Source organism: Mus pahari, chromosome X (assembly GCF_900095145.1).
Source record: "Mus pahari chromosome X, PAHARI_EIJ_v1.1, whole genome shotgun sequence".
Taxonomy (NCBI): domain Eukaryota; kingdom Metazoa; phylum Chordata; class Mammalia; order Rodentia; family Muridae; genus Mus; species Mus pahari.
Window position 1 is genome coordinate 118597838 of NC_034613.1, and position 25944 is coordinate 118623781.

Sequence of the window (25944 nt, forward strand, 5' to 3'; positions counted from 1 at the left end):
ATCCTGGCTAAAGAAATAGACACTGGCAAGCAATGATAGATGCCTTCCTGGGAGGTGGGTCCCAGCAAAACTAATAAAATGGCAATACCACAATAGTTAACAAGTTTCCGTGCTCAGTATCTCTCAGGCAGTGTGTTAAGGATTTTATTGTTGTATTTCATTTATGCCTTATAAAAAATCTTGCAAGGGATTATTGTTCCCACTCAAAGATAAGCAGAAAACGGAGGCACAGAAGGTCTGATCGGCTAAGGGTCAAGTAGCTGTGGGGTGCCTTGGTGGCTGTTGGGCTTGAGGCCCCACTTATCTTGGCTCTCTAGTTAGAGTTGCATGCAGGCATACCAACGATCTCTACCTCAGAAGCCTGTAAGAGAAGACTGAGCAAAACAGGGTGGACATTTTCCTTGCAGCCTGATGTGGGACGGGCACTCAGTGCATGGTGGCTTTTCCCCTTTGTTATCATTGCATGTCCCATCTATGGCTGTGGACACTCAGAGCTTCAACTGTGCTAGTCCTAGAAATTTCTAGGTTAGAAGAATTTCCTTGTAGTTTATCATTCAGGTGACTTTGCGTTAAATAAATTCATCTCTCTGGGTCTCCAATTCCCGTGAATAAAGTAAGAAGAAATAAACTGGAGTAAGAAGATAAACTTGAGTCGGCCAACTGCTTGTAGTTCTTTCTGTCTCTCACATCTTTGGGCAGTTTCTACGCATTGAGCCAGATTTGGTTTCCTGCACTTGGCTCCCGTCCAGCTCCCGCACATACAGTAGCAACTTATGGCTGGCAAAAAGGGATCAGGCACCTGTGATTTGTCCTTATAGTTTGGGTCTGACCTCCAACATTGTACAGGTTCTCTCACTCGGTTCATATTATTACTACTGCGTGCTCTGAATGCCTCTCTCACATCCATAACAAGAAATTACCTTACCTATGAGCTCCCTGACTCACTTGGACTCCAGGGAGTCCTCAAGCCACAGGAGTGTCTGTCTTCCACCAGAGGCCTCTCATCTGTAGCCCCCTCCTATGAAGGGGTATGCTCCATTCCTTTCTGTCTTGTCTGAAGTAAGCTTCTTTACGTAGGAGTTCTGGGAATAGAGACTAGCCTACACCCCCCTCTCCTTAGGGCCTGACTTTGGACTGCTTCCACGGCAGGTGTTCCTTCTCTGTGAGTAGAACAGTGTTTGACACAAGGTATTTGGTCTGAGAGACAAACAGATCTAGCCTAGCTGAGCCACGGGGCAGCAGGATGGACTGGCAAACACCAATGGCAGGTGCCTGGGCCTTGACAGGATGCTTTGTTGGCTTTTGGGCCATGTGATACAAAGCATGTAAGATCTCAGGATGCGGACAGCCTTAAGGAGCAGCTAGCACCTTCAGACACAAGGTAAATCAGGGGTAGGAAGTGCAAATTCCTGGGAGAAGGAAGTAGACATTTTCTCCTCACTTCGTTAGAGCCAGCACATTTTAAAAATTGCTTCCCTTCCCTTCTAGCCTTGCCTTAGAACAACAACCCTAAAGTGTGGTTCAAAGCAAAAGGGGACCCTAAGATTCTGAAGGATGGATGGATTTTTGTAAGACTGAGCCACAAGTTGCGTTTGTCAAGAGAAAAAAACCAAAACAAAACAAAACACCAAAAGAACCAAAACCGTGACTGAGGGAAAAGTGCCATTTGCCTCTGCATGGACAAAGGCAGCGTTTTCACTCAGTCTAAATAACCAATGCACTTACTCCTGATAGTGGAAATGTCATTTCAGAACATCTTGACAAGATGATCTAAATTACTGTATTGCAGCCAGGAGTGGTAGCCACACACCTGGAGTCAGCACTTTAGGAGGTTGAAGCAGAAGCATTGTGAACTGAAGGTAGCCCTGTCTTCTAAAACAAACACACCAAATGGGCTCCATGGCTGTGGATGGGTGGGGGAGTACCCTCATAGATGCAGAGGGAGGAGGGAGCTGGAGGGGGGATTTGTGGAAGGGGAAAACTGGAAAGGGGATAACATTTGAAATGTAAATAAATAAAATAACTGATAAAATATATGAAAAAATTAAAAATAAAATAAAAAACGTATAATGGGGTTCTAGAAACAAGCTCAGGAGGTAGAGGTACTTGCTTCATTACATGCCCCGTGACTTGACTTAGATGGAAGAGAGAAGAAGAAGAAAGAGGAGGAGGAGGAGGAGGAGGAGGAGGAGGAGGAGAGAAGAAGAAGAAGAAGAAGAAGAAGAAGAAGAAGAAGAAGAAGAAGAAGAAGAAGAANGAGGAGAGAAGAAGAAGAAGAAGAAGAAGAAGAAGAAGAAGAAGAAGAAGAAGAAGAAGAAGAAGAAGAAGAAGAAGAAGAAGAAGAAGAAGAGGAGGAGGAGGAGGAGGAGGAGGAGGAGGAGAAAGAGAAAAGAAAAGAAAAGAAAAGAAAAGAAAAGAAAAGAAAAGAAAAGAAAAGAAAAGAAAAGAAAAAGAAAAGAAGGAAGGACGCTCCACAAGCTTGTCTTCTAGCCTCCACACATGCACTAAGGCACATATCCATGCACACACATATACAACGAGGATAAATGATTTTTAAGTTAGGATTTTATTCTATATCAAAGAATTCAGTGTATCTTTGAAATACTACGCATGTCTCTATAGAAAGGGAGCATTTGCACTGCACCCGGAAACATGATGAACACATGTGTCTGTGCAGCCAGCTGAAAGGCAACCGGGCAAACTGCTTTTCTTCTTTTTCTTCTTTTCAATGAGCACCACCCACACTTTTTGTAGGGCATTCTCTTTATTTGAAATCAACAGACAGACTGTGGCTATTCAGAGTTGAGGATCTGGCTAGTGTTCTGTTGAAAATCAACAAAGCAACGCTGTCACCATAAGGGTATTTACTGTCGCTCATTAAATTTAAGCCGTTGGGTAAAATGTTCAAGTCTGAAAACCTCTATCTCACACTGCAAGCTTGAGAACTTCCTTATACCCTTAAAGACCTTTAGGATAAGATTAGTAATATTAGGTGAACATGAGTTGTTTATTCTGTGTAGTCAAGAATGAGTCAACATTCAGAAGCTCTCTGTAACCAACTGAAGTGATATTTTTCTAATGACTAATGTATGATGTTCTAAAAACCATGCACGGATAATCGATCCATTCAAAGTACAAGATAAACCAATGGGTTTTAATGTAATAAAGTACAATAGGTTCATTGATAGGGTCTTAGTTTCAACATTGCAAATAAATATTAAGAAACTACTACTTTCGAAGTTTAGTTATCATAAAAAACCCACACAATTCATTTTCTATTGCTGCCATAACAAATTACAACAAACTTAACAACTTAATACAACATCATTATCTCACAGTGACGTAGGTCAGAAGTCCAGATGGGTTCATCTGTGTTCTTTGCTTAGGGGCTTACAAAACTAAAGTCATATTATCAGTTGGGCTGGGCTCTTATCAGAAGGATCTGAGAAAACATTCACTTCCAAGGTTGTTATCAGAATCCACTTTCTTACGACTATAGTTTGAGGTCCCTGTGGCCTTGCTGGCTGTCACACAAAGGCATTTCTTTGCATGTAAAGACTACTCACATTTCTTCTTATGTAGTTCCAGTCTTTTCACACTATCAATGACACAACAAATATGTCTCACATTCAAATGTCCCTGACTTCCTTGTCTGACTCTGAAAAACTTCTTTAAAGTGAGTTTATAATTAGATTAGGACTACCTGAGTAATTTCCATTTGTCTTATAACTAACACAACGGCAAGAGTATCCCATTATAAATATCTATTCTCAAAGGCAAGGAACTTACTCATAATTAAGAGTCATTTGTTGGCCAATCTTAGAATTGTTTCTGGAAAGGTTTAAAATGCTTTTCTTGGTCAACTACCTATCGTTATGAGGCTGGATTTTCAATATATATACACTAACTACAGAGGACATATAGCAACAGTTTGAGTGCAAGAGCCAAGCTGAGAGTCTGGTTGCCCTTCATCAAGACAATTTTCAAACATGTATATGTGTTGCTGCTATTTTGGAAAATGATTATTTCATAATTGTTCATAAATATGTTGCTTATCATATAACAAATTTAAAATACGCAAGGGCACATACATTTGCTGTGCAGCTCTATGAAGTTTTGGGTTTGAGACATGCTCTCAGGAAGTCCAGGAGGTTTTGAACTCAGCATGTTATTGAGGAGTAACTCCTGACCCTCCTACTAGAATTACTCTTATGCACCAGCATGCCTGGATCGACAAATGCATAGAGTTCTTGCAGCAACAAGTAGAGGTCCAATAACCAAATTAACTTCCTACACATATCACTTCTTTCAACTCTTTCCTCATTCCCGCCCCATACAACCAACAATCTCTCTCATCCCTATCACCTTGTCAATCTGAGAAGGTCATAGAAATGGAATTATACTATATGCAGCCTTTGGGGTATGACTTCTTTTGCAGAGAAAAATACACATGCGCTTCATTCATATAGTTGTAGGAATCTGAAATATCATCAGTATTAGCTACTAGGGATGAGCTACCTTTCTATTAACAAAATTCATCTGCTTGAAATGTAGTGACACCCCACCTCTCTGATCAACCATCTGGCAGTTAAGAAACATGGCCTTTCATGATGCCTCAAGCACCACCGGTTTCTTATTCTTTAATGCAGATGGACAGGATGACCTTGCCAATGTGAACCCTAGCCACTGTGCCCTGGGGTTTCCCAAAGACACCTTGCATACCTGTCTGGAGTCTGTTGGCCCTGGCACAGGACATCACCTTGTGGATGAATTCCCCAGAGAAGACTGATTCTCCTCTTAATTAAATAAGTGATTATTATCAAATGGCGCTCTTTATCTAGTGGTGGGACCTTGCGAGTTTTCCATCCTATTTCTCCTCCCACTGCCTACTCCACACCTCTCTGCCTAGATCATCATATGCATGTCCTCAAAAACCAAGATTGTCTTTTTCCTCGAAGAGATATTTGTAGTTCCTTCTTTTGCACTCCCAAAACATCTTCTCCATCTGTATTTCCACCATAGAATCCTATTTCACCCCCTTCTTCTCCCATAGTCCTCCCATCCATGAATTAGCTTCCATTTCTTTTCTTACCACGTTGTCTTCTCAATTCAATTTCATCTGCTCTAAGGAAAACCTACTGTATGCTAATGACTGTACTTGAGTAGAACAGCTTAATGAAAAGCCAGGCTTTCTTGGCATTTATAAACCAGTCTGGGAGAGGCAGTCACTACAGCTCAGGAGGATGGGGTGTGGTGGGGCAGGCGGGAGATAACATAACAAAGTACTTTGGGGGCAGAGGGGAAGCAAAGGAACATCAGGAATCAGGTAAGTGATACCTAGACTGAGAACTAAAGGAGATGTATTCTAGACAAAGAAGGAGGAATTCCAGGCCCAGGGAATGTGAACTATAAAGACCATCCGCTGGAGGAGTGCATGGTAGGATTAAGAAGCTAAAAGAAAGCCATTTGGGAGGTGGGGTATCTAGAGGGAGAGAGAAGAGCACTAGATCATGTGGAGACGTTGCATTGCAGAACTGACTGAAAGCCAATACTGGAAGCAGGGGGAGATGGGAAGCTGCACCTTCATTTAGGCAGGAGACACTGGGAATAAGGGTGGAGGGGACGCCAGTTGGAGGAATGAAAAAGCCATACTTGGGAAAGTAGGATCAGAAGGATATCCAGATGAGATGAGATGAGAAATTAAATCAAAGCTAACTTTGAGATTTATGGCTTAAGAAGCCGTTTTTTTGTTTGTTTGTTTGTTTGTTTTTTGTTTTCCCTCCAAATACAGAATCATGAAGGAGGATTGGCTTTACTTCAAAGAGGAACTAAGGACATAATTTGGGGTCAGCTGTGGTTGTACTTACCTGTAATCCCCACACTGGAGAGGTTCGAGGCAGTGAACGGTGAGTTAGAAGACTATCGGAGATACACAGTAAGATTCCATCTCAACAAAGGGGGCTATGAATGTGGGGCACTGTGAGGTAGTAAGATGATGCCAGCGCAGAGAGGTCTAAGGCTCAGAATAATCTGAACTGACAAGGACGGTTTGAAAGCCATCCAATTATACAGGCTAATTGAAACCACTGAGGACACAGGAGACTTCCTGGAGTAGGAGTGCAGAATGAGAAGAGAAAGCTGGAGCCAGGCTCCTGAGAACCATGCAAATTGTATCAATAAACTGTGTTCTTTGATGATTTCCTGCATCCTGGTTATTTCCTCTACGTTCTCTTATTTCTCTCCTATTCTTGCTAGAAACGCCCATTTAAAAATAAAAAACAAAAAACAATTTCTTGAGGTGCTGGAAAAGGAACCTTGGGCTCGAAGTATCCTAGACAAGCACCCTTAAAATATTTGGAAATATTCAATATGCCTGCAGTATGCGGCACCGTGTGATGCTCTGATGCATGTATATGGTCTGTTAATCCTTACATCCAGGTAATTGATACAACCATCACCCAAAACAAGTTTTAAAAATTGTTTTATTATTTCGTGTATATGGATTTTTTTTATGTACACCACATGTGCACAGTGCTTTTGGAGGCCAGAAGGAGGAAATGGAGCCCCTGGAACTGAAGTTACAGATGGTTGTGAGCTGCCATGTGTGTGTGCTGGGAATGAAACTGAAGTCCTCTGCAAGAGTAGTCAGTGCTCTTAAGAGCAGAGCCACCTCCCCAGCCCTACCTCTAACAATTCTTATTTCTATATATGGAGAACATTCGAGATCTTCCTCACTAGCTAATTTGAAACAGACAAGTAAGTGTTGTTAACCAGTGAACCTATGATGACGTAGAATATGAGAGGCTGTGCCTTATCCAATTGCACCAGTGCACCCATTAAACCATTGGCTCCCCATGGCCCACCTTCCATTTGCCATCTAAGGCTCTGGTAATCACTGTTCTGTCCTCTGATTCCGGAAAACACTAATTCTTACTGTCTGAAAGAGGAGAAGTATCAAGGAAAAGAGGAGTTCAAGAGGTAGGGTGAAAGTACCAGGGGAGTGCTGTATCAGAAGCCAAGAGCGATATTTCAGGAGGCCACTTATGGAGGGTAGTGAAAGCTGTATGGAGATGAGGGAAACTAAGGCCGGAAAGGTAGCCACTGGTGGAATTGTCAGGAAGCCATTTCTCAAATCTTTCCTTGGCCACAGATGCCCAATTCTTCTCAGAATTCTTTCCTCTCTTGTCTGCTCTCAAGTTGCTGCTGTTTCTCCTTCTAGACTCCTCCTTTCATTGTTGTTGTTGTTGTTGTTGTTGTTGTTGTTTGAGACATGACCTCATTCAGTATTCCAGGTTATCTTGAAACTCAGGTTAGCTACAAATCCATAGCAATCAGGCTTCAGCCTCTAGTTGTATAAGAATCACAGGCGCACACCATGGCCTAGCATTATGCCATGCTACATATTGAACCCAGGGCTTCCTGCACATCGGGCAAACATTGTACCTATTAAGCTATTTCCCTGACTCTAGACTTCTCTTTCCATTGCACCATCTCTTCCCTCTCTGTCAAGACCCACTCTATCTTTCCTGCTCTTCTCCTCACAGCCTTCCAGACTTTCATTTTCCTCCCTTTGTTCTCACACCAATCACTCTTCTCCTTAACTGGCACCGGTCTCCCCAGACTGCCATTCTGCCCTCGTCCTTCATCCTCTTCTCCATCAGCTACTGCAACCTAGGTAGGCTGGAGGGATCTCAGCTGGGGGTCTCAGTGAAATGATTACTAAGATCCCTCCCAACCTCCGAATCCAGGACTAATACACTTTGGCCTGGTGCCACCAGGATCTGTCCGTGCCGACCTGTGTGAAGTGCATTGTTAGAGCCTAGTCCTTGAATGCTTGCCAACATGTAACCACATCCTTCGAACAGGGTGCCCTCATCCGCCCTGGCACCTGTCCCCACAATTCTGCCTTTTCCTATCCTCAATTGCACAGTATCACTGAGAATCGATAGAGCTGCCCCACCCCCCACCCCCCCACAAAGTCAAACATATTGCCTTCAGACAGCATTTTCTAAGTGTCCAAACATTTTCAGATTCATTAGTCCAGGCTTGAAGAGTCAGCTGTGGGGAGCCTGGAAAAAAAAAAAAAAAAGAGGGTGGAAAGATTTGCCCAAGGTCACAGAGCTGGTTAGGGGATTAGCACGTTATCCTTCTTGCCCCTGCAGCCTTGCTTGATTTCATGCTGAGGCCCCAGGCCTGAGTTTAGGCCTCACTGACCTTAGCCTGTCCCAGCCTGCCAAGGTGGGTGGGTTGGGGGAGACAATCCTAAAGAGTCTCTTGTGCAGGAGTACTGTTTGGGGATCAGTGACCCATTCATACCTGAAAGGCAGGGATGGGCCATCTTGGGAAGGAGGATGAATTCTGATTTGCTTCACTGAATTCTCCCTAGGCAACAAATCTGTTTGCTTTGATATTACTTGAAAATAATAATAATAAAAACCACCTAAAGTACAGGGATTCAGAGTCCAAGGCCAGGTTATCCAGGTTTAGGACTCAGCTCTAGTCTAGCTCAGTAAAGGCAGGCCTGGGGAAAGAAAGCCTCAGCAGTAGGCCGGGCACCTCACCTGTGTAGAGGCCTCTGACCTGAGCACTTTTGACATGAGATTCCTTGGGAGCCACAGCCTAGCTGCCTGAAAATTTACACCCAGATGCCAGGGCTAACTCATCCTGAGTTGCTAGGTAATTTGTTCTTTCATATTTTGGGGCTTAAACTTCTTTCAATGAAACAGCAGCTGCCACGTTGTCTTTGTAAAACACTGTATTAGCCTTTAAAAGTAAAGATTGGAACTGGGAGGGGAATAAAATCTGGAGTGTAAAAAAATTAATAAATAAAAGAAAAAAAAGTAAAGATTCTCTAATCAACCTTGGCCTGGAAATTTATGGAAAGGTGGGATTTGTTTAGTTTTGTTTTATTTTGTTTTTAAGCAGCAAAAGTGAGATATGACAAAATGTTTGTTTGTGGCTAAAGAAATCATTTTACATGATGGAATGCACTGTAGGTGCTCTGGTTTTAATTGACATGAGAACAGATCCACGATACATTCTTTAGAAATGAGAGGTTACAGGATTGTAAATAGTGTGTGCTTCAGTTTTATAAAACATATCTCCGTTAATGCTTTCCCAATGTTAGCAATGTTGATGGCTGGCCAGTAGCATTACGGGGGGGGGAACCTCCATTTCCTTCTTTTATATTTTATTCTCTGAATTCTTTTCAATAGAATCAGACAAAGTGGTTTGTGTGTACACTTTAGAGCCAAAAGGATTGCTTCAAGTTCTTGGTGTACATTTGAGGCTAGCCTGGGCTACTTAGTGAGGAGCCTTAATCAATACACTATTAATACAGAATCTTAATCAATACTTAATCAATACAGAATTTTCGAAGGGGCTTAAATGGCATAGTATATGTTTGATGTATGTGTTTGGTGGTGGGGAGAAGAGGCCTACTAGCATCATCAGTCTCACTGTGCAGAACCTGCTTTGAACCCACAGAGCCTGGATCTGTAATCTCTCTTTGTATGGGGAAAAAACATTCTTTTTGTGGGAGGGAGTGTGGAAGGAAGGAGGGAAGGAAGGAAAGAAGGAAGGAAGGTAGGAATGAAGGAAGGAAGCAAGGAAGAAAGGGAGAGGTGAGAGAGAGTGAGAGTACAGTCATATCCGACTTTTAATTTATTTTGTTTTGTTTTATTTTATTTTTGAGGCCAGGTCTCGTTTAGTTGAGCTGGTCTCAAACTTACTTTGAACTTCTGTACCCTCTACCTCCACTTCCCATGTGCTGGGATTATAGGCATGGAATACCATGCCCAGTTTTGTGGGTGATGGGAAACAAACCAAGCTCCCTACAGCTGAGCTGCATTCCCTAGCCCAGACAGGATACCTTTTAAAGAAAGATACCTATGTCTCTCCCTTTGGCTATCAGACTTCTGAAATGATCAACCAGAAAGAATTAAACCTTCCCCAGGGGTCCCATGCTGGGAGAAGGGCAAGTCTGAAGCCTCTTGAGAGAAGAAGGCTATAGAGCCTTGGACAGGCAAAGGGAGAACGTGCATCCCGGGCAGAGATTTCCTGTGAGTTGTCAGACCACCTAGCAGGACAGGAGAGCTAGAACCAACAGACAGCCCAGGATGGACAGGACTGCACCTTGGCCAGGCTTGCTCAATCATGCATACCTTCTACAGAAGCCTAATCCTCATGTCAACGCCCTGAAGATAGACTTGCAGGAACCCTGAGCCCTTTAGTTCTTCTTCTTCCTAAAATGAACATTTTGAATAAATACCTTTTTTTTCGATGCTTTTTGCTAGAACTTGTGGCTTTAATTTGTGTATTAGAGACAATAGTGAAGCCTAGTTTGTTGGGCCTGCCAGAGCCCAGGTTTTCATCCTAAAATGTCTGATAACCTAAGGTACATGTGTTTTCCCTTGGGAAGTTGGTCTTGAAGGGAGAATAAGGCTCGGGCCTTAACCAAAGAACCACAGTGAGTTAAAGGGTTCGCGGAGCAAACAACCGCAGTGCCAGGCTCCTTGGGCCCTGGTTCACCCAGACTGTGTTTATGAAGGCTCCTTTCCTGCTGAGCCTTGGGGCTGTGCGCCAGGAACACCTAATGGGCAGAACAGAACACCCTTCGCTCCCCTCCCCCCAAAGCAGGAATGTTCTAAATTCCTCCTTGGCCCAAATCCCCCTCCCCACCAAGGTTTCTCCTGGACTCACAGAGGTTCACCACACAAAAGCCCAGCTGGAGTTCTTGACAGGGAAACATATAAAACCCACCAAACATTTTTTTTTAAGAGTACCTCAATCTTTTCCAGCCTCCAGGGGTTTCATTCCCATCTGTAAGAAAGCTCAGGTGGAGTTTACAAAGCTGTGGCTAATAATTAGAAATCCCTTATCACCACAGCCGGTGGCCCCTTGGACCCCGTTCGCCTTTCTCTGGACCTAGTCCTCTGTCTCCAGAAGCATCTTTTCCAGAGCTCTTCGCAGGGACGGCGGCTCCTTCGCCTTTCTCTGGACCTAGTCCTCTGTCTCCAGAAGCATCTTTTCCAGAGCTCTTCGCAGGGACGGCGGCTCCGTGAGTATCTGCTCTGTAAGTATCCTGATGCACTTGCTACTCTACAGGCTCACTTTGGCAGCTGGTTTTTAAACCTAGCTGCTGTTTCTGGAGCCCATGATGGAGTCAGGGCGGGCTACCTTGGGCTGTTGAGGGAAGGTCATGGAAGTGGACACATGGCGCTATGGTGTTTTCTTCAAGTTGTGACACGGTTTGCAGTCTTACGGGCCAGAAGATCCGTTCTTCAGATCAGACCATATGAAACGAAGGAGCCAAGAGCTAGAGCTTTTCCCTTTTTGCTGGACCACAGGGGGCTAAGAAGGTCGGGAAGCTCCAGTAGTCTCCTGGGCATGAGAGTTCAGGGGGGTGGCCGAGGGTGGGTTCCCCTGTGACTCCTTTTGAGCCCCTCAATCGCTCTCCGTAAATGCCCTGCCTTAGACACTGTTCTTTTCAAGCGTTCTTAAAAATTGAGTTGGAACCAAAACATTCATGGCACTTACAGGTAGGGAGACAGTCATGCCTCCCCCTCGTCCCCTAAATCTTTCCTTTCTGTGTTTCCCAGTGCTTTAAAGTATGCTTGATTTTACTTTGGTGACCATGACAAAAATAAGCTTCCTTTTAAAGGCAACTATGAAATCTCTCACTCTAGCTGCAAATCCTTAGCTGTCCTCTATCAACTGGTGCAGAAAGGTGGATTGCAAAGAGATGGCTTTGCCACCTACTGGAACCCCTGGCTTGTGGGAGTACCTTACCAGGATAGGGAGCCACTATTTCAGATTCCTCTGTGGGGGGTGGGGTGGGGGCTCTAAAAGCAAGGGACTGAGAAATGAGGATGGCCACTGGCAAACAGGCTTTAATGGCTTCCATTCATAACAGAAAGCTATATCATGTCCTTCCTTGAGCCGGAGACTCTTAATAGTCCCGTCACACCCATGGTTGTAAGAGATGATGCCAGGCTACATAGATGGGGAGACTATCAGACCAACTGCCCTGGTGAGAAGGAGTTAAGTTGGGAGCTGCTGTCAGCCTTCCCTCTTAATCTTCTCCTGCAGTTCCAATCCCTCCCCTAAGGAAGATTAGGTAAGGGTCGGAGGGAAACTTTCTTGGCCAGCTTTTAGCCATGGCTTCACTCCCAGGAGACAAATTTCAGCAAGCAAGGCCTAGAGTCTCTGTACCCAGAGCCACTCTGTATGTGGCTTTTAGGAGAAGCCCTGAAAGAAATGGTTCTTTTAAAAGCCCTCTCTACTTCAATAGCAGCTCCATAGGCTTGTGTCAGTTAAAATGGTCACCTGTTGTCACTACCTGCTTTCAGGCAAGAGAACCTTGTCGATGAGCCAAGCCAGGGATGAGGAACCGAGGGGATTTCTTCCCCAGGTTCTAGGCACAACTGAGACCAGAAACTAGAGCTTTGGATGCTCCACCAGGAAGGACCCTTTAGCTTCAGTGTCTGCCGTGTCACTGCTATTGCTCACCAAAGATGAATCACTCCCCGCTGGCTCACCTCACCAGCCAGTTACTGGCCAGTTTGTCAACCTTGTCTTCCTGACCCTAAGGGGAAAAAATTAACTCGCAGGGAGCCACTTCTTCCATTTGAATAAACCCTGATAGCGTCCCTTCCTCCTGCTGAGCTATGGCAACCCACTTGCTGAAGATTCCAGTAGTTTCTTCACTGGACTCCAGATACTTTTCTCTCGTGACTACCAAGTAAGGCCTGGCTCTCTGAATAGGCTCTCCCCCTGGAGAACCTTTGATTCCCTTGGGGAAACTGAGGATTCCTGTTTTGTTGCTGTTTGCTTTGTTCTTTTTTAAGACAGTCTTGCTATGGAGCTGATACTCCCTGGAACTTCCCCGTGTAGCCTCAAGCTGGCATCTTCACTCAGCACACTTCTGTGTCTACCTCCTGAGTGCTGGGATTCCCGGTTTGTGTGCCAGCTTCTGTCTGTTACTATCCCAAGAAAGCAGAGGCCAGAGCTGCTTCTCTGGAAGCCAGGGGCTCTTTGCTTAAAAAAACCTTCAAGGGAGTACTTTTCTGAGTGTATTTAACTCACCCCGGGCAAGGAGCGGAGGAGGGTCTAAGAACAGTTCTCAAAAATGGATGATTATAACACTAAAGAATGACCAACAAGTCTCCAGGTAAATGGTGGCTGGCAAGGCAGACGAAGAGACCTGTACCTACTCAGATACAGCTAAGTTGGTATGCAAATGTGTTGGAGGTCAGTCTAGAAGGCCTAAGGCATGAAATGGGAAGTTAAGGGCCACAGATGAAACTCAGAAGTATGAGGTCAGACAATGGAGAGCCTTCCCTGGTTTCCTAGAAGACTGAACCTCATATTAAAGCTATCAAACGTTCCTAAAGTCTTTTAAGCATGGCAAAGTGTAGCGTGACTATTATGATCGGATTTATACTTTAGAAAGAGCCCTCATGACTCTTCATGTTGATGATTGGTCTCAGGGGCAGGGCTGAAGTGAAGCTAGAGAGGCCAATCTGAGTTCCAATGGACAAGTGATGTTGACTGTATTGTCTAAAAAGGGTTGGACAGTGGAGATGGAGAGAAAGATAAATTTGTGTAAAATATATCTGGCAAAACAGCACTATGGTTATAAGTCAAGAAAATGTGAGGAAGCCAGCTGCAGTGGCTCGCCTCTATAATCACAGCATTCAGAGGCTGAAGTGGAAGGGTTGGCACAGGTTCAAGGTCAGCCTGGGCTATATAGCAAGACCCTATCTCAAAAAGAAGAAAAATATATAGAAAACAGAAAGGCTGAAGAATCAAGGCATACTGGCTCGGGTTACAGAATGGCTGGTTCTAATACTGAAGTAGCATATACTATATGAAGAGTAGTTTGAGGATGGGGGAAAAAAGAGGGCAAGTGACTCCTGCTTTGTTTGTGTTGAATTTGAGGTGCAGTCAATGTCTTAATACATTCATGGGTGGTCATTGAGAATGCAGTCAACTATCCAGTTCCAGAGAGACCTCTTTTGGTGTGGATCTGAGTTGAGAGAGGTATGGCTTTCACAGCCATTGTCTAGCTAAGGCAAGAAGATTGCTGGGATTTTGAAGCCATCTTGGGCTACACAGTGAGGAGCAAACCAGCCACGGCTGCTACATTTTAAAGGGCAGTCTCTAAAAAGAAAGAGGAATGGCCACATTGGCAGAGGCGCTAGAGAAAACAGCAGAGAAGTCAGTTTTCTGAAGGGAGAGGCAAGGTCAGGTGGCAGCTATATGAATCTTGGATGTTAGAATAAGAAAATGATTAACCTTGGGGAGAGCATTCTCAGTGGCCAGCAGATGCAGGCTTGCAGCCACCAGAGCAGCGTGTACAGAGGTCAAGTAGTGATATCGATACTAAATGGGTTAAGAAGTCTGGCTGAAAAACAGAAAGGTCAGGACGGACAGTAATAGCTGCCTAACAAGGACATGTGGGGAGGGGAGCTTCAAAAAGTGTGGGCAACAGGAGAAGGATTTGACAGAAGGATGCTGACCACGGAGAAGCAGCCCTGAAGGTCTTGCTGAGATGTACATTTGAGACCTGACTAGGCACAGATGTGACCAGATTAGCAGAAGGAAAACGGTGCCAGAAAAGGACTTGCTCCTTGTCACAGCTGATAATGGCAGAGTTTGCTAAATATGCCCTGGCAACTGTTCTACATTGCTTTGCATACCATGTCATAGCAGTGCCGATGAACAGTGCTATCAACCGGGTCTTATGCTGTGGAAGCCTAACACAAATTTAGTGTGTTCTTCACCTTCAACTGAATAGGCAAGATATTCAACAAATGGAGGGGGGAGTGAGGGAAGGAGGGAGGGACAGAGGGAGCAACTCTGTAGTTCTCCATCTTGTCCTCCTCTACTTAGTCCCTCTTCTGATACCCTTCCTTCAGTGCATGGGTAACATTTTGGTAACCCTTACTCTGCAAAGTTTACTGACTCCTTATAGTCTCATGGGGCCCTTCAACCCTGTTAATTGCTTTTATTATTTAATTAAGAAGATGTATTTGATATTGGGTGAGTACGTATGCTTGTAATGTCAGCATTTGGGAGAACGAAGCAGGAATTCAAGAGCAACCTGGATTACATGGCAAGTACCAGATCAACCAGAACTACATAGAAAGAAAGACTCTGTCTCCAATTTTTTTAAAACAAAAGATTGTTTGAACCATTATTTGATGGTAGGGTACTGTGTAAGGTACATGATATATAAACATAAATAAGATACAAATGTTGCCTTGATGTAGCCCATGTACCAGCAGAGAAACTATGAGTTTAAATAGGAAATTACAATATAACAAAGTATGTCATGACCTTAGTTTTCTCATTTATTATATAGTACAGGTTATTAGTACATCTGTCTTGAAATAATTGCTAATTACATGCATTAACACATATAAAGTGCTTGTAAGAATTAAATAAGAAACTCTCTACAGTCTGGTATAGTGGTGCATGCCTGCATTCTTAGCACTATGGTGGCCGAGGCAAGATGATCTTAAGTTTGAGGCTAGTTTGGGCTACACAGCGTGTTCCAGCCAGGTCTGGTCTACTGAATGAAATCTGTCTCTAAACAAAATGAAAGAGAAAACAACAAAAAAGAAGAAAATATTAGTGTGTGTGTATAGTGTGTATTATTGTTGTCGTTATGATGATAACAGAAGTAAATGAATCTAAGGTAGTAAAAGACTATAGAAGAGGATCCTGGAGCAATTACTCTGTGTTTTTAATAGCATTGGGTACTCTTCCCAAGGGCCAAGGTTCAAATCTCCACATCGACATAGTGGCTCACAGCCACTATGGGAGGGAACCACATAGGGAACACAACCACAGAGGGAATCCAGTGCCCTCTTTTTGGTATCCAGGGGCCCTGCACATATGGGCATACAGACATCTCCACAGGTAAGGCATTTACAGACATAGAAATAAAAATAAATAACTCTTTAGAAAAAAAACTAATAGGGGCACCGAACCATGTCTAGAATGAGAGATTTCCAAGCAAGTCAAGACATTTCTTACGGGACAGCCTGTGCTCAGACTGTACCACAAGTTAAACACTGCATGACATGATTAAAGAGCTGAGAGTAATTTAGTGCAGCCAGAGTGTGGAGTGTGAGCAGGTGAATGGCAAGAGGTGAACCTTGAGAGGTCCCGGAGTGCAAACAGGCTTGGACTTTATCCTTCGCCATTGGAATGTCCTAGAGGAGCAACTTGCTGTGAAAGCATGATGATCAGAGTTCAGAGCTGCAAGACCAATGTAAAAAAAAAGAGAGAGAGAAACGTGGGTGTGGAGGTGTGTGTGCACTCAGGGTGGGAGAGAAGGTGGCAGATCATAGGGCTTCACTTGCTAGCCAAAACAAGTTCCAGGTTCAGGGAGAGACCATTTCAAAATACAAAGGTGGAGGGAAACAATGCGGCTCAGTGAGAAAAGGCCCTTGCTGCCAAGTCTACCTACCTACACTTGATCGCCAGAACTCCCATGGTGGAAGGAGAGGACACACACACACACACACACACACACACACACACACTCACACACACGTAGGCACAGATGCATGATAAAATAACGCGCATCAAAAACTTCAAAACGTAAAATGGAGAAAGGTCGAGGAAGATACCCAAAGTCTGCTCTCCACAGGCTCATGCACCAAGCACTCCCCCCACACATTGTTGAACATTTGTGTGTGTGTGTCCACACCCCCACATGTAGACACGTGCTCAAATAACGACTTAATCAGATTAATGTGTTGAAAGATCGTCATGGCAACACTCTGGAGACTGAATTGGAAGAGGCAAGACTGCAAGTAAGAGCAGTTAATAAACTATTATTTCTCCAGGCAAGGAAGGAAGGATGATGAAACCCTGAATTAGAAAGTAGTGGAAATGAGAAACATGAGTAAGACATTTCAAGTTCAAGAGCCAGAACTAGTAGGACTTCCTAGTTAGAAGATGCCATGGAGAAATAGGCACAGGGTGTCAAGGATTACCCCAGGGATATTGGTCTGGATAGAGAGGGTTCTCATTTGCTGACAACATGAGACCTAGGCAAGAACTGATCAGAAGACACAGAGGGAGAGGTGCTGTATTCTCTTGAATATGTCAAACTTTAGGTTACTATAACATTTCCCATGTCCAACCCATGCTAAATCCTAACCACCTCCTCACAGAGCTTTTTTTTTAATGGTCCCTTTGACTGTGTTGGCTGTTAAGAAGCTTCCTACTGAAATTTCAGATTTGGGTAGAAAACATTAGGTAACAGGGTACACATGCCTGTTCAGAGAAGAATGGACTCTTGAGCAATAGGAATGGGAAATTCAAAAACATTTATTTTATGAGTATGAACGTTTTGCCTGTATGTGCCAGGTGTCCTCAGAGGCCAGAAGAGGGAATCGGATTCCCCCTTGAACTGAAATTACTGACAGCTGTGAGTTCCCACTTAGACGATAGGAAATGAACCTGGGCTGAAACAAGTGTTCTGAACCACTGAGCAGCTCAATCTCTCTCTCTCTCTCTCTCTCTCTCTCTCTCTCTCTCTCTCTCTCTCTCTCCTTCTCTCTCTCCAGCTGCAAAAAAGACATTTTGAGGGAACTGAAAATGGAGTAGCAATGTTGAATTGGGTTAAAAATTAGTGGGTTGAATGGACTTGCAGAAGGAGGGGGAGGTGTCTAACTTTGACCTTTGTGTCTTGAGTCTTAGAAAAAGTGAGAAATCCCTGAACAGTGAAAAATGCCATCTTTCACCAGATGCCTGCCTGCCTCTTACAAAGCAGCAGCTTCCTCTCTCTCTCCTTCACCCTTTCTACCATCTCTGACAAGTCTTGAGGACTTGTAGGACTCAGGACAACTTTTCCCTAGAGGCTTCATATGTCATGGAATTCTGTTAGGAGAGGAGACAGGAAATATCTGGTATGTTATACTTTTAAGGGTCCTTATGCTACCTTGCAGGAAGGGATCTGGCCAAGGCTAGAAAGACCTTCTCTTTCAGAGGATGGGCAGAAAGCTTTCCTCCCCACTCCAATCTGCCTGGGAAGTACATTATTGCCAGAAGCATGAATTGATTCAGGGCTATGCCACTACTCTTGAGTCCCCTTTGGAGGTTCAAGTAGCCTCTAACAAACTGGAGTCCAAGGCCACACTCTAAGCCTTGTTCCACATGATCCAGTCCCCTGGAGTTTGGCCTCAGTCTGCAACGGAGGGGCCCCGTGGTGTGGTTGCTTGGCAATATGTTAAATAGCAGGTCTTGGAGACTAGCAGTGGAGTTAGCACACCACAACTGGTATTACCATGACTGCCTTCTCGGAAAGCAGCCACCTGTCTGGCCCCTGCCTTTGTCTGACTGCCAGCCTAAAGCATGTGCCTACGCAGGAGGTGATGACATTTTGGCTCTACTTCCAAAGTATTTTTTTTTCTTTCTCATGTGTTATTTTTAAAGATAACAAAGGTCAAAAGGCATCCAGCGTTTTCTGGTTTCTCATAAGCTTCTGGTCAATATTTAATCTGGTTTATGGATTTTTTTTTAAGGTTTTCTAGATGCCTTCTTGAGCCTGCTTGTGGCCACCCACAGATACTTGTAAGGAGGAAAGAAGTCAGCTTGCCAGAGACACTGTGAAATAAGGGATTAGCGGCTCGGATCCAAGAAGCAAGAACAGCAGCCAAACGACAGGCAAACAGGCTCCGAAGGTACTTCTACTGAGAGGTCTGCCATGGCCTCCCTTGGCGTCCAACTGGTGGGCTACATCCTAGGCCTTTTGGGGCTACTAGGCACATCCATTGCCATGCTGCTTCCCAACTGGCGAACGAGTTCCTATGTTGGTGCCAGCATTGTGACGGCGGTTGGCTTTTCCAAGGGCCTGTGGATGGAGTGTGCGACACACAGCACAGGCATCACCCAGTGTGATATCTACAGTACCCTTTTAGGACTTCCTGCTGACATCCAGGCTGCCCAAGCCATGATGGTGACATCCAGTGCAATGTCCTCGCTGGCTTGCATTATCTCTGTGGTGGGCATGAGATGCACCGTGTTCTGCCAGGAATCTCGAGCTAAGGACAGAGTGGCTGTAGTGGGTGGAGTCTTTTTCATTCTTGGTGGCATCCTGGGCTTTATCCCAGTTGCTTGGAATCTTCATGGCATCCTTCGTGACTTCTACTCACCGCTGGTTCCTGACAGCATGAAATTTGAGATTGGAGAGGCTCTGTACTTGGGCATCATCTCAGCCCTGTTTTCTTTGGTAGCCGGAGTCATCCTTTGCTTTTCCTGCTCATCCCAGGGCAATCGTACCAACTACTATGATGGCTACCAGGCCCAGCCTCTTGCCACTAGGAGCTCTCCAAGATCTGCTCAACAGCCCAAAGCCAAGAGTGAGTTCAACTCATACAGCCTGACTGGGTATGTGTGAAGAACCAGGGGCCAGAGCTGGGGGTAGGGTGGGGTAGTGGCTGGGACTATAAAAAAAAAAGTAGTGGACAATGCCCCCAGGGTCACAAGCAAAGGACATTGCCACTGAATCATGTGTAAGGTGCTGCTGAGGGTAGAATGACTTTGGCCATTGGATGGAGTGAAGGCAGAGATGAGAAGAGGGGTGTCAGCATGTAGATGGCATTGCCAAGGACGCTTGCCAAGCTAGCTTTTTTATTTCCCTCACCTGACCTCACTAAAGTACCTCCTGTGCTTTGAGTGCTCAACCCAAAAGCCCAAATCCCATCCCTGCCACTTTTGGCTATGCCCAGAGGCTCTCTTCCACCTTTGGTTTACTTGGAGTTCTGTCCCCAAACTAATCATATCCTGTTGACTAACCACCTGTGATCAAAGGACCCTCTCCCTCTGGCTGAGGTTGGCTCTTAACTCAATTACTAAGGGACAGAGAGAAGAAAGAGGGGTGGCTTCTGTGAGAATATTTCTAGCTCCCTTCTCAAATCTCCAGCCAAAGAAATGGACTGGTCAGGAATGGGCCCTGAAGCCTCTCTCTTCCAGTTTTGCTATGAATGCAGTATGTCCAGACTGGTTTGTGAATGAACTGAAAGAAAGCTATCTCATGGCATCCAGCAGAAAACAGCTGAGTACAGGATGGGAGGCAACCTGGGATCTAAAGAAACAAAACAAACAGCAAAAGCCCCCAGAATCCCTTCTCGGCCTAGCTCCTATAATTCCCGTACATTTGTGGGTCAGGGATGGAAGCACTGCTACAGGAAAGCGCAAGAAGCCAAGGGAAAGCACATGGCTGCTGCCCTCTGACTCCACTGAGGAATTGCCCAGAAGCCAAGGTGAACAAGGACCACTGAAAGCTCTGCCTCCCACTGGGGTGTCTGACCCAGCTTCCTGCTAAACCACAAGACTTGGAGCCCTAGACAAGGGTTTCCTTAAGGACAATAAACCAGTATTTCTAGAACTGCCCTTTGACATGGGAGCTGCAGAAGGCTTAAAAAAAAAAAGATACCACTCTTTAGCCCTGACTGAGAAAGAATAAGGACTTGGGTATCAAAGAACCAACTGGACAGAGATGTGTGGTAGCTGTTATGTGTGCTCCTACTGTTTCAGAGAGGCCGCCCTACCAGATACTTAGACTTGATGGAAAACCAACCCATCGGGGTCTATATCTCAGCACCACAAAGCCATATCACCAGAGAGGTCCTTCGTCACTTTTCACACTTGACTCATCGCCCATCAGAAGATATTCTCACAGGTATGCAAAGTCTCCAGTGTGGAACACCTATGACCAAGGTGTTGTGTTCATGACCTGAATGATTGGTGAACTTCTGCCTGGGATTGTGCTTGAGGTGGGAGAACAGAGACTGGTTCTCTGACCAACAGTTTCATCTCCACGGTCTTAAAATGCTCCATTTTCCTCTGTGGTAGATGGGGGGGTCATAAACCAGAGACATTTCCCCACCACCACCAGCTTAATATCACCAGCTTCAGAAGATCCCCAGCGCACCTCATCAAAACTTCAGCACCAGCAAGAGAGGCCCATATGTGAGCTTTCCCTTAACATTCCTTTCCTATTTCCACCATATTACTTGTGTTCAAGCTGATATGCTGACCTGGAAGCCATTTCCTCTTAACTAAGTCGTCCCCATGCTTGGAGAACTTGCTCAGCGTCACCCCCTTCATTGAGCCTTCTCTGACCACTCCTCCCTGGTCTCTCCTTTCCCACCTCCAACTCCCAATATATAAATTGCCTAATCCTCATCATTCATAATTTTGATTGATAGTTTATAGTTCTTGTATGTGCATTTGTGTGTGTATCTATCCGTCTGTCTGTCTGTGTGATCTCAAAAGTTCCCTGTAAGTACTTGGAGGGCAATTGCTATATCTTATACATGTCTATATGTATACCCAAGGCTGTAACAGTGCTGGGCACACACAAGGTGATCAATAAATGGATGTTGATTGAATAATTGCTTTATTGATTAAAAGACAACTAAGACAGGACACACGTGAAAGAAAAAAAGGAATTGGGTTAAGACAGGCAGTGAAAACCTGTGCACAAGGGCGAGTAGAAAATTCCAGGCTTTGTGGATACGATCAGCAATCATGACAAGACCCCTCACAAAAGAAATGAAGGGGTTTTGTTTTTGTTTTGTCTTTTGTTGTTGTTGCTGTTTTATTTTTTCAAAACATGGTTTCTCTGTGTAACAGAGTCCTGGCTGTCCTGGACTCACTGTGGCCAAGAACTCACAAACATCTGCCTGCCTCTGACTCCTGAGTGCTGCACCCAAGACATATACCAGCATGCTTAGCAGAAATGAAGTTCTTTACCTTGCCAAGGGCTCATTCTTTTTTCAGAAAAATAATTTTATTTGAACATAAAAAGGTTATGATACTATATTTGGCATATACAAAAACTAAGATTCCCACAAGTGAAGGTTTTCTCAGGATTACACAGCTGGAGTTAATGCCCTGGTCTCTTGACTATGAAACTAGAATTTTGCTGATCTGACAATATTCACGGTCGGTAAGAACAGCACTCCAAAAGTTCCCAGGCAGTCTAAAAATTTTTACTTAGGGCCAGCAACATACCAATGTGACATACGGGCACCCCTGGTCACCCAAGAAGGTGATCTGGGAAAGTGGGGATTCATCAAACATGACTACTGCCCACTCCTCCCATACTAGCTGTCTGACTCGGGGGATGCCAAGTTGTCATCTAAGAGCCAAAACCTCAGTTCTAAGTCTTCTAACTCTGCAGGAGTTTGAGACACCAGTGATTTGACTTCAAAAGGAAATAACAAAACCTAGTAATAAGGGTATTAAAAGAAAATTAACAATAGTGGGGTCCAGTGAGATTCAGCTTAACCAGCTGTTGAACTTTGGGGGCAACAGCACATAGGAGCTGGTTATTACAAACACTGGCCTTGTACTTCTGAAGTGGGTCTTCTCTGGTGCAAAGGTTCGAAGACAGCATCCAAGTTCATTTAGAGGGTAGGGCAGGGGAGAAGAAGGACCCACAATGCATCGGAAGAAGTCATCTCTCAATCTGGTACCAGATTTCCCCAGTGTCTGATTGGGGATAACCGGAGGCTAAAAGCCAGATTTGCTTTAATGACTATGCCTTGGTGACACCTGAGTATGGCTCTGATTGCCCACAATCTGTCAGCCGAATTGGTTTTTTCACAAGAGATGAAATGGAGGAGTAAAGAAGTGGATAAAATCTCTAAGGTAACAGTCTGTCAGAATCTGGGTTATAAATGTGGAAACCACGGTAACATGGTTCTGCGATTCGAAATTTCAGGAGGTATGTGATGGCCTGTGGCTCTTCCCATTTGAGAACCCCACTCCTCACCCCACAGAATAGAAGAGCTTAGGAAGGAAGGGAGCCTCATGCCTGCTTTTTGGTTCAGGCTGAGGCTACACTGGTGATTCCTATAGGCTTTCCTAATCGAGAAAGTTTTAGTGGAAGGAATTAAAAGTTGGGTCCCTCAGCTAGAAAAAATCACAGCATAACTGATAAAGAGCCAGGATTCCTTTGATTGGTTGAGCAAGGAGAGCTTTGCTCTGAAAGGTTTCTTAGAAGTTTCCTGAGTCCTGGTCCAAACGGAACAGTTCCCAGCTCCCTCGGTGCCTTTCCATCATAAAGTAATTTAGATTAACCATAGACTGAGGGCATAGGGAAGGCCACTGTGTTAATGCCCCCACCTCATGGCTCTGACCCTTGCACAAAGAGGGATGTTTCTGGCCTCTTTCTTTCCTGTGATACTAGTGTGACTCATGTTTTCCCATCTAGGGGCCCTAGTGACCCATTATTGTGTGATCATTAATGGAGGTGGGGAGGCTGAAACTGCCTTCTCAGTAGTAAAGGAAAACCCCAAGTTTCTGAGCCCTTTATCCAGTCAAACAGCCCCACAACTGACCAGCCTTCTGAGCCAGCCAGTCGGCCAGGCCAAATCACACTGCTTGAACTCTTTTTTTTTTTTTTTATTGGATCTTTTCTTTATTTACATTTCAAATGTTATCCCCTTTCCTGGTTTCCCCTCCGAAAACCCCAAGATGTGCCAAGTAAGGGCTGGGAGGCTGACTGGAGTGAACAATGTAAAGTCTGTGCTGGAGGAAGTTGACAGCTAAGGTGGATAGAAAAGTCAGGTGTGTGGGTGTAACTACAGCACAAAGCAGAACACAGACTGCCACTCAAGGGATGGAGGGGTCCCTAAAGGTGCCTGGGACAAATATTTATGTAAATCCCTTTAAACGCCAACCCCTTTGAAAGAACGACCCACCACTATTTGAGCTTAGGAAGAATGGAGGAGGAAGATGGACAGAACAACCCTATTTCTTACAGGAGCTTGAGAATGGGACGAAGAGCCTTGGTAAGTGGGGAACAGAGCGTGACTGCATTGGTAAGCCATTATCCTTCAAAGCCATTCTCACCAGACCTCTGCTGGGCTCCAAGAGAGGGAGTGGCCCGAGAGTGAGCTCAGTCTTCCCTCCCAACTTCTTCAGAAGTTGCAGGGGCAGAAGAAGCAGAGCCAATCTAGGTATCCTGGAACCTTTTGGCTCTGGACTAGAGTGTAGACAGAAATGTGTGAGGAGTGAGGTTAGAGGAGCTCAGTGTTCTAAGAAGGTAAAGGAGGCAGTGAGGGTCAACTGCTCCTTCTCTGGTCAGTGAACACAGGATCTCTTCATGCCTGCAGCTTCCTGCTCTGGGCCACACAGGCCACAGACTATGAAGTGTGTATCTTCCTCCTCAGCTTGGCTGAAGCCTGGCTCTTTTTCAGCCTGGGTTCCCTGGTCAAGCGGCTCCATGGGCTTTGATGAAAATGTTGTTATCTTAAGAAGGAAAAGAACTTCAAACAGGAAGCCCCGCAGGTTATCTCTCTCTTCTTCCCTATGTGGTTGATCATTGAATGTTGTGGTGTGATAACTGATAAAAGATTAGCAGGTGGTTAGCTACAGAGACTATGATCTGACCACGCCCTCTCCTAACCGTAGCTGACCACACTTCTGGGAACCGTAACTCTCACTCAGAGTTTTCTGTCCCAAGAGTCCATACTCTAGAAGACAAGCAACACTTGACAAAGCAGGAATCACCATACAAAGGTGCATCTTGGCCTTTGTGAGTTCTGTCTCTTTGGAATGACCCTCTAACCACCTCAGGAGTCCCCAAGGAGGTCTTTGAAGAACTTTGCAAACACTCATGATCTTGTAGAGAGATAACCCTGAGAATACTTGTATCCTTTTACCAGCATAGGTAGCAAAATGGCACACTAAATGACACACCATCTTTAAAATGTCAGGCACACCATCTTTACATACATATCACTCTGAAATATTTGAAAAAAGTTCAGTGGGAGATGTTGGAGGCCAAGGCAAAGGGCAGTGCTCTAAAAGTGTAGCTTCTTCGACTGACTTTGCTCTGGGAATTACCCAGTGGGATGTGAGAGAAGGGAGTAGCAGCTTCCACAAAGGACTATCTGATGATGCTGGGAATTTCCTAATCCCTTGGTTTAAAGGCCCGGAAGACTTTGACTTAAAAACCAAGTCCATTTTCTGGGAAGAGAAACGTATTCAGCCACAGATCAGCCACTGATGACAGAAACTGCACTAGTTTTTCCATTCAGCTCTGAATGGAACCAGAAGAATCCAATTTTCAAAAATAAATAAATAAATGAATAAATAACAAAACTACAGCTGTCATTGAGAAGCCACTGGGGAGCAGGAGCTTTTGTTTGGAAGAATGCACACACATCCCTTTCAAGTGGATGATTCAGCAGCTTCCAAGATGAGAACAGCAGAGAAATCAGGAAAAAAGGCAGACGGGGTAAGCAACGGAGTGCCACCATCCCGTTGGCAATTCCAGGACATCTCGTGGGGTTAATTTTACTCTTCTCTGTGTAATAATAAACTAGTATGTTCTCAAGTGTCACTTTTTCACTCCCTGAGACTTGCCCAACTCAGCATAGTCTGGAAAGGGGGGGGGGGATGGGGTTCAAAGAAGCCAGAGAGAACACTCCAGGCAGGGGGGCAGCCAGTCCAAGACCTCCCGGAGTGTAGGAATAGGATCCCAACAACTGTTTTGATATCAGGAAAGCTGCCAAGGAACAGCCCGAGTGAAAAACCCAGTCAAGAGGAAATGAATTTCCAGGTTGTTTGGAGAGATATTCGTTGCACAAGCGAACGATTTCCGATCATGAGGGCAGTTAAACATTGTGTGTGATTTGCGACCACTCTGATCAGTGTGGGCTGCCTATTAATTAGCTTTTTTATTTTTCCTACCGAAAGGAGAAAAACTAGACTGGTTATATGGAGCAATGGTCAAAGAATGAGGTTTCTGGGGTCTGACAAACCTGAATTTAGATTTTTTTCCTTAACATTTTGAGAAAGACTTGTCAATTCTCTACACTTGACTTTCTTGTCTGTAAAATAGGCAGAATCCCTGTGCAGTCCTGGCATGCAGCAAATTAGAAATCATTAACTCATATCTAAACA

General features: G+C 44.7%; 1 protein-coding gene across 4 annotated transcripts; it reads left to right on the forward strand.

Moving 5' to 3' along the window:
* The first annotated feature begins 12641 nt into the window (after positions 1–12641).
* Cldn2 (claudin 2) lies at positions 12642–21416 on the forward strand. 4 transcript variants are annotated; one of them, XM_029534296.1, is made up of 3 exons: positions 12642–12742; positions 18546–19410; positions 20560–21416. In XM_029534296.1, the coding sequence occupies exons 2-3, from the start codon at positions 18728–18730 to the stop codon at positions 20582–20584; spliced, it is 708 nt and encodes a 235-aa protein (XP_029390156.1). In that variant the 5' UTR covers positions 12642–12742; positions 18546–18727; the 3' UTR covers positions 20585–21416. The 4 variants fall into 4 exon arrangements, with proteins under 4 accessions (XP_029390156.1, XP_021044326.1, XP_029390158.1 ...); XM_029534298.1 differs by lacking the exon at positions 12642–12742 and adding an exon at positions 17912–17930; XM_029534297.1 differs by lacking the exon at positions 12642–12742 and adding an exon at positions 18326–18392.
* Positions 21417–25944: the final 4528 nt, after the last annotated feature.

Coding starts and splice junctions, on each gene's coding strand:
- Cldn2 (XM_029534296.1), top strand. CDS start 18,728: ATGGCCTCCCTTGGCGTCCAACTGGTGGGCTACATCCTAGGCCTTTTG. Junction 19,411..20,559: donor AACTCATACAGCCTGACTGG/GTATGTGTGAAG, acceptor CTACTGTTTCAG/AGAGGCCGCCCTACCAGATA.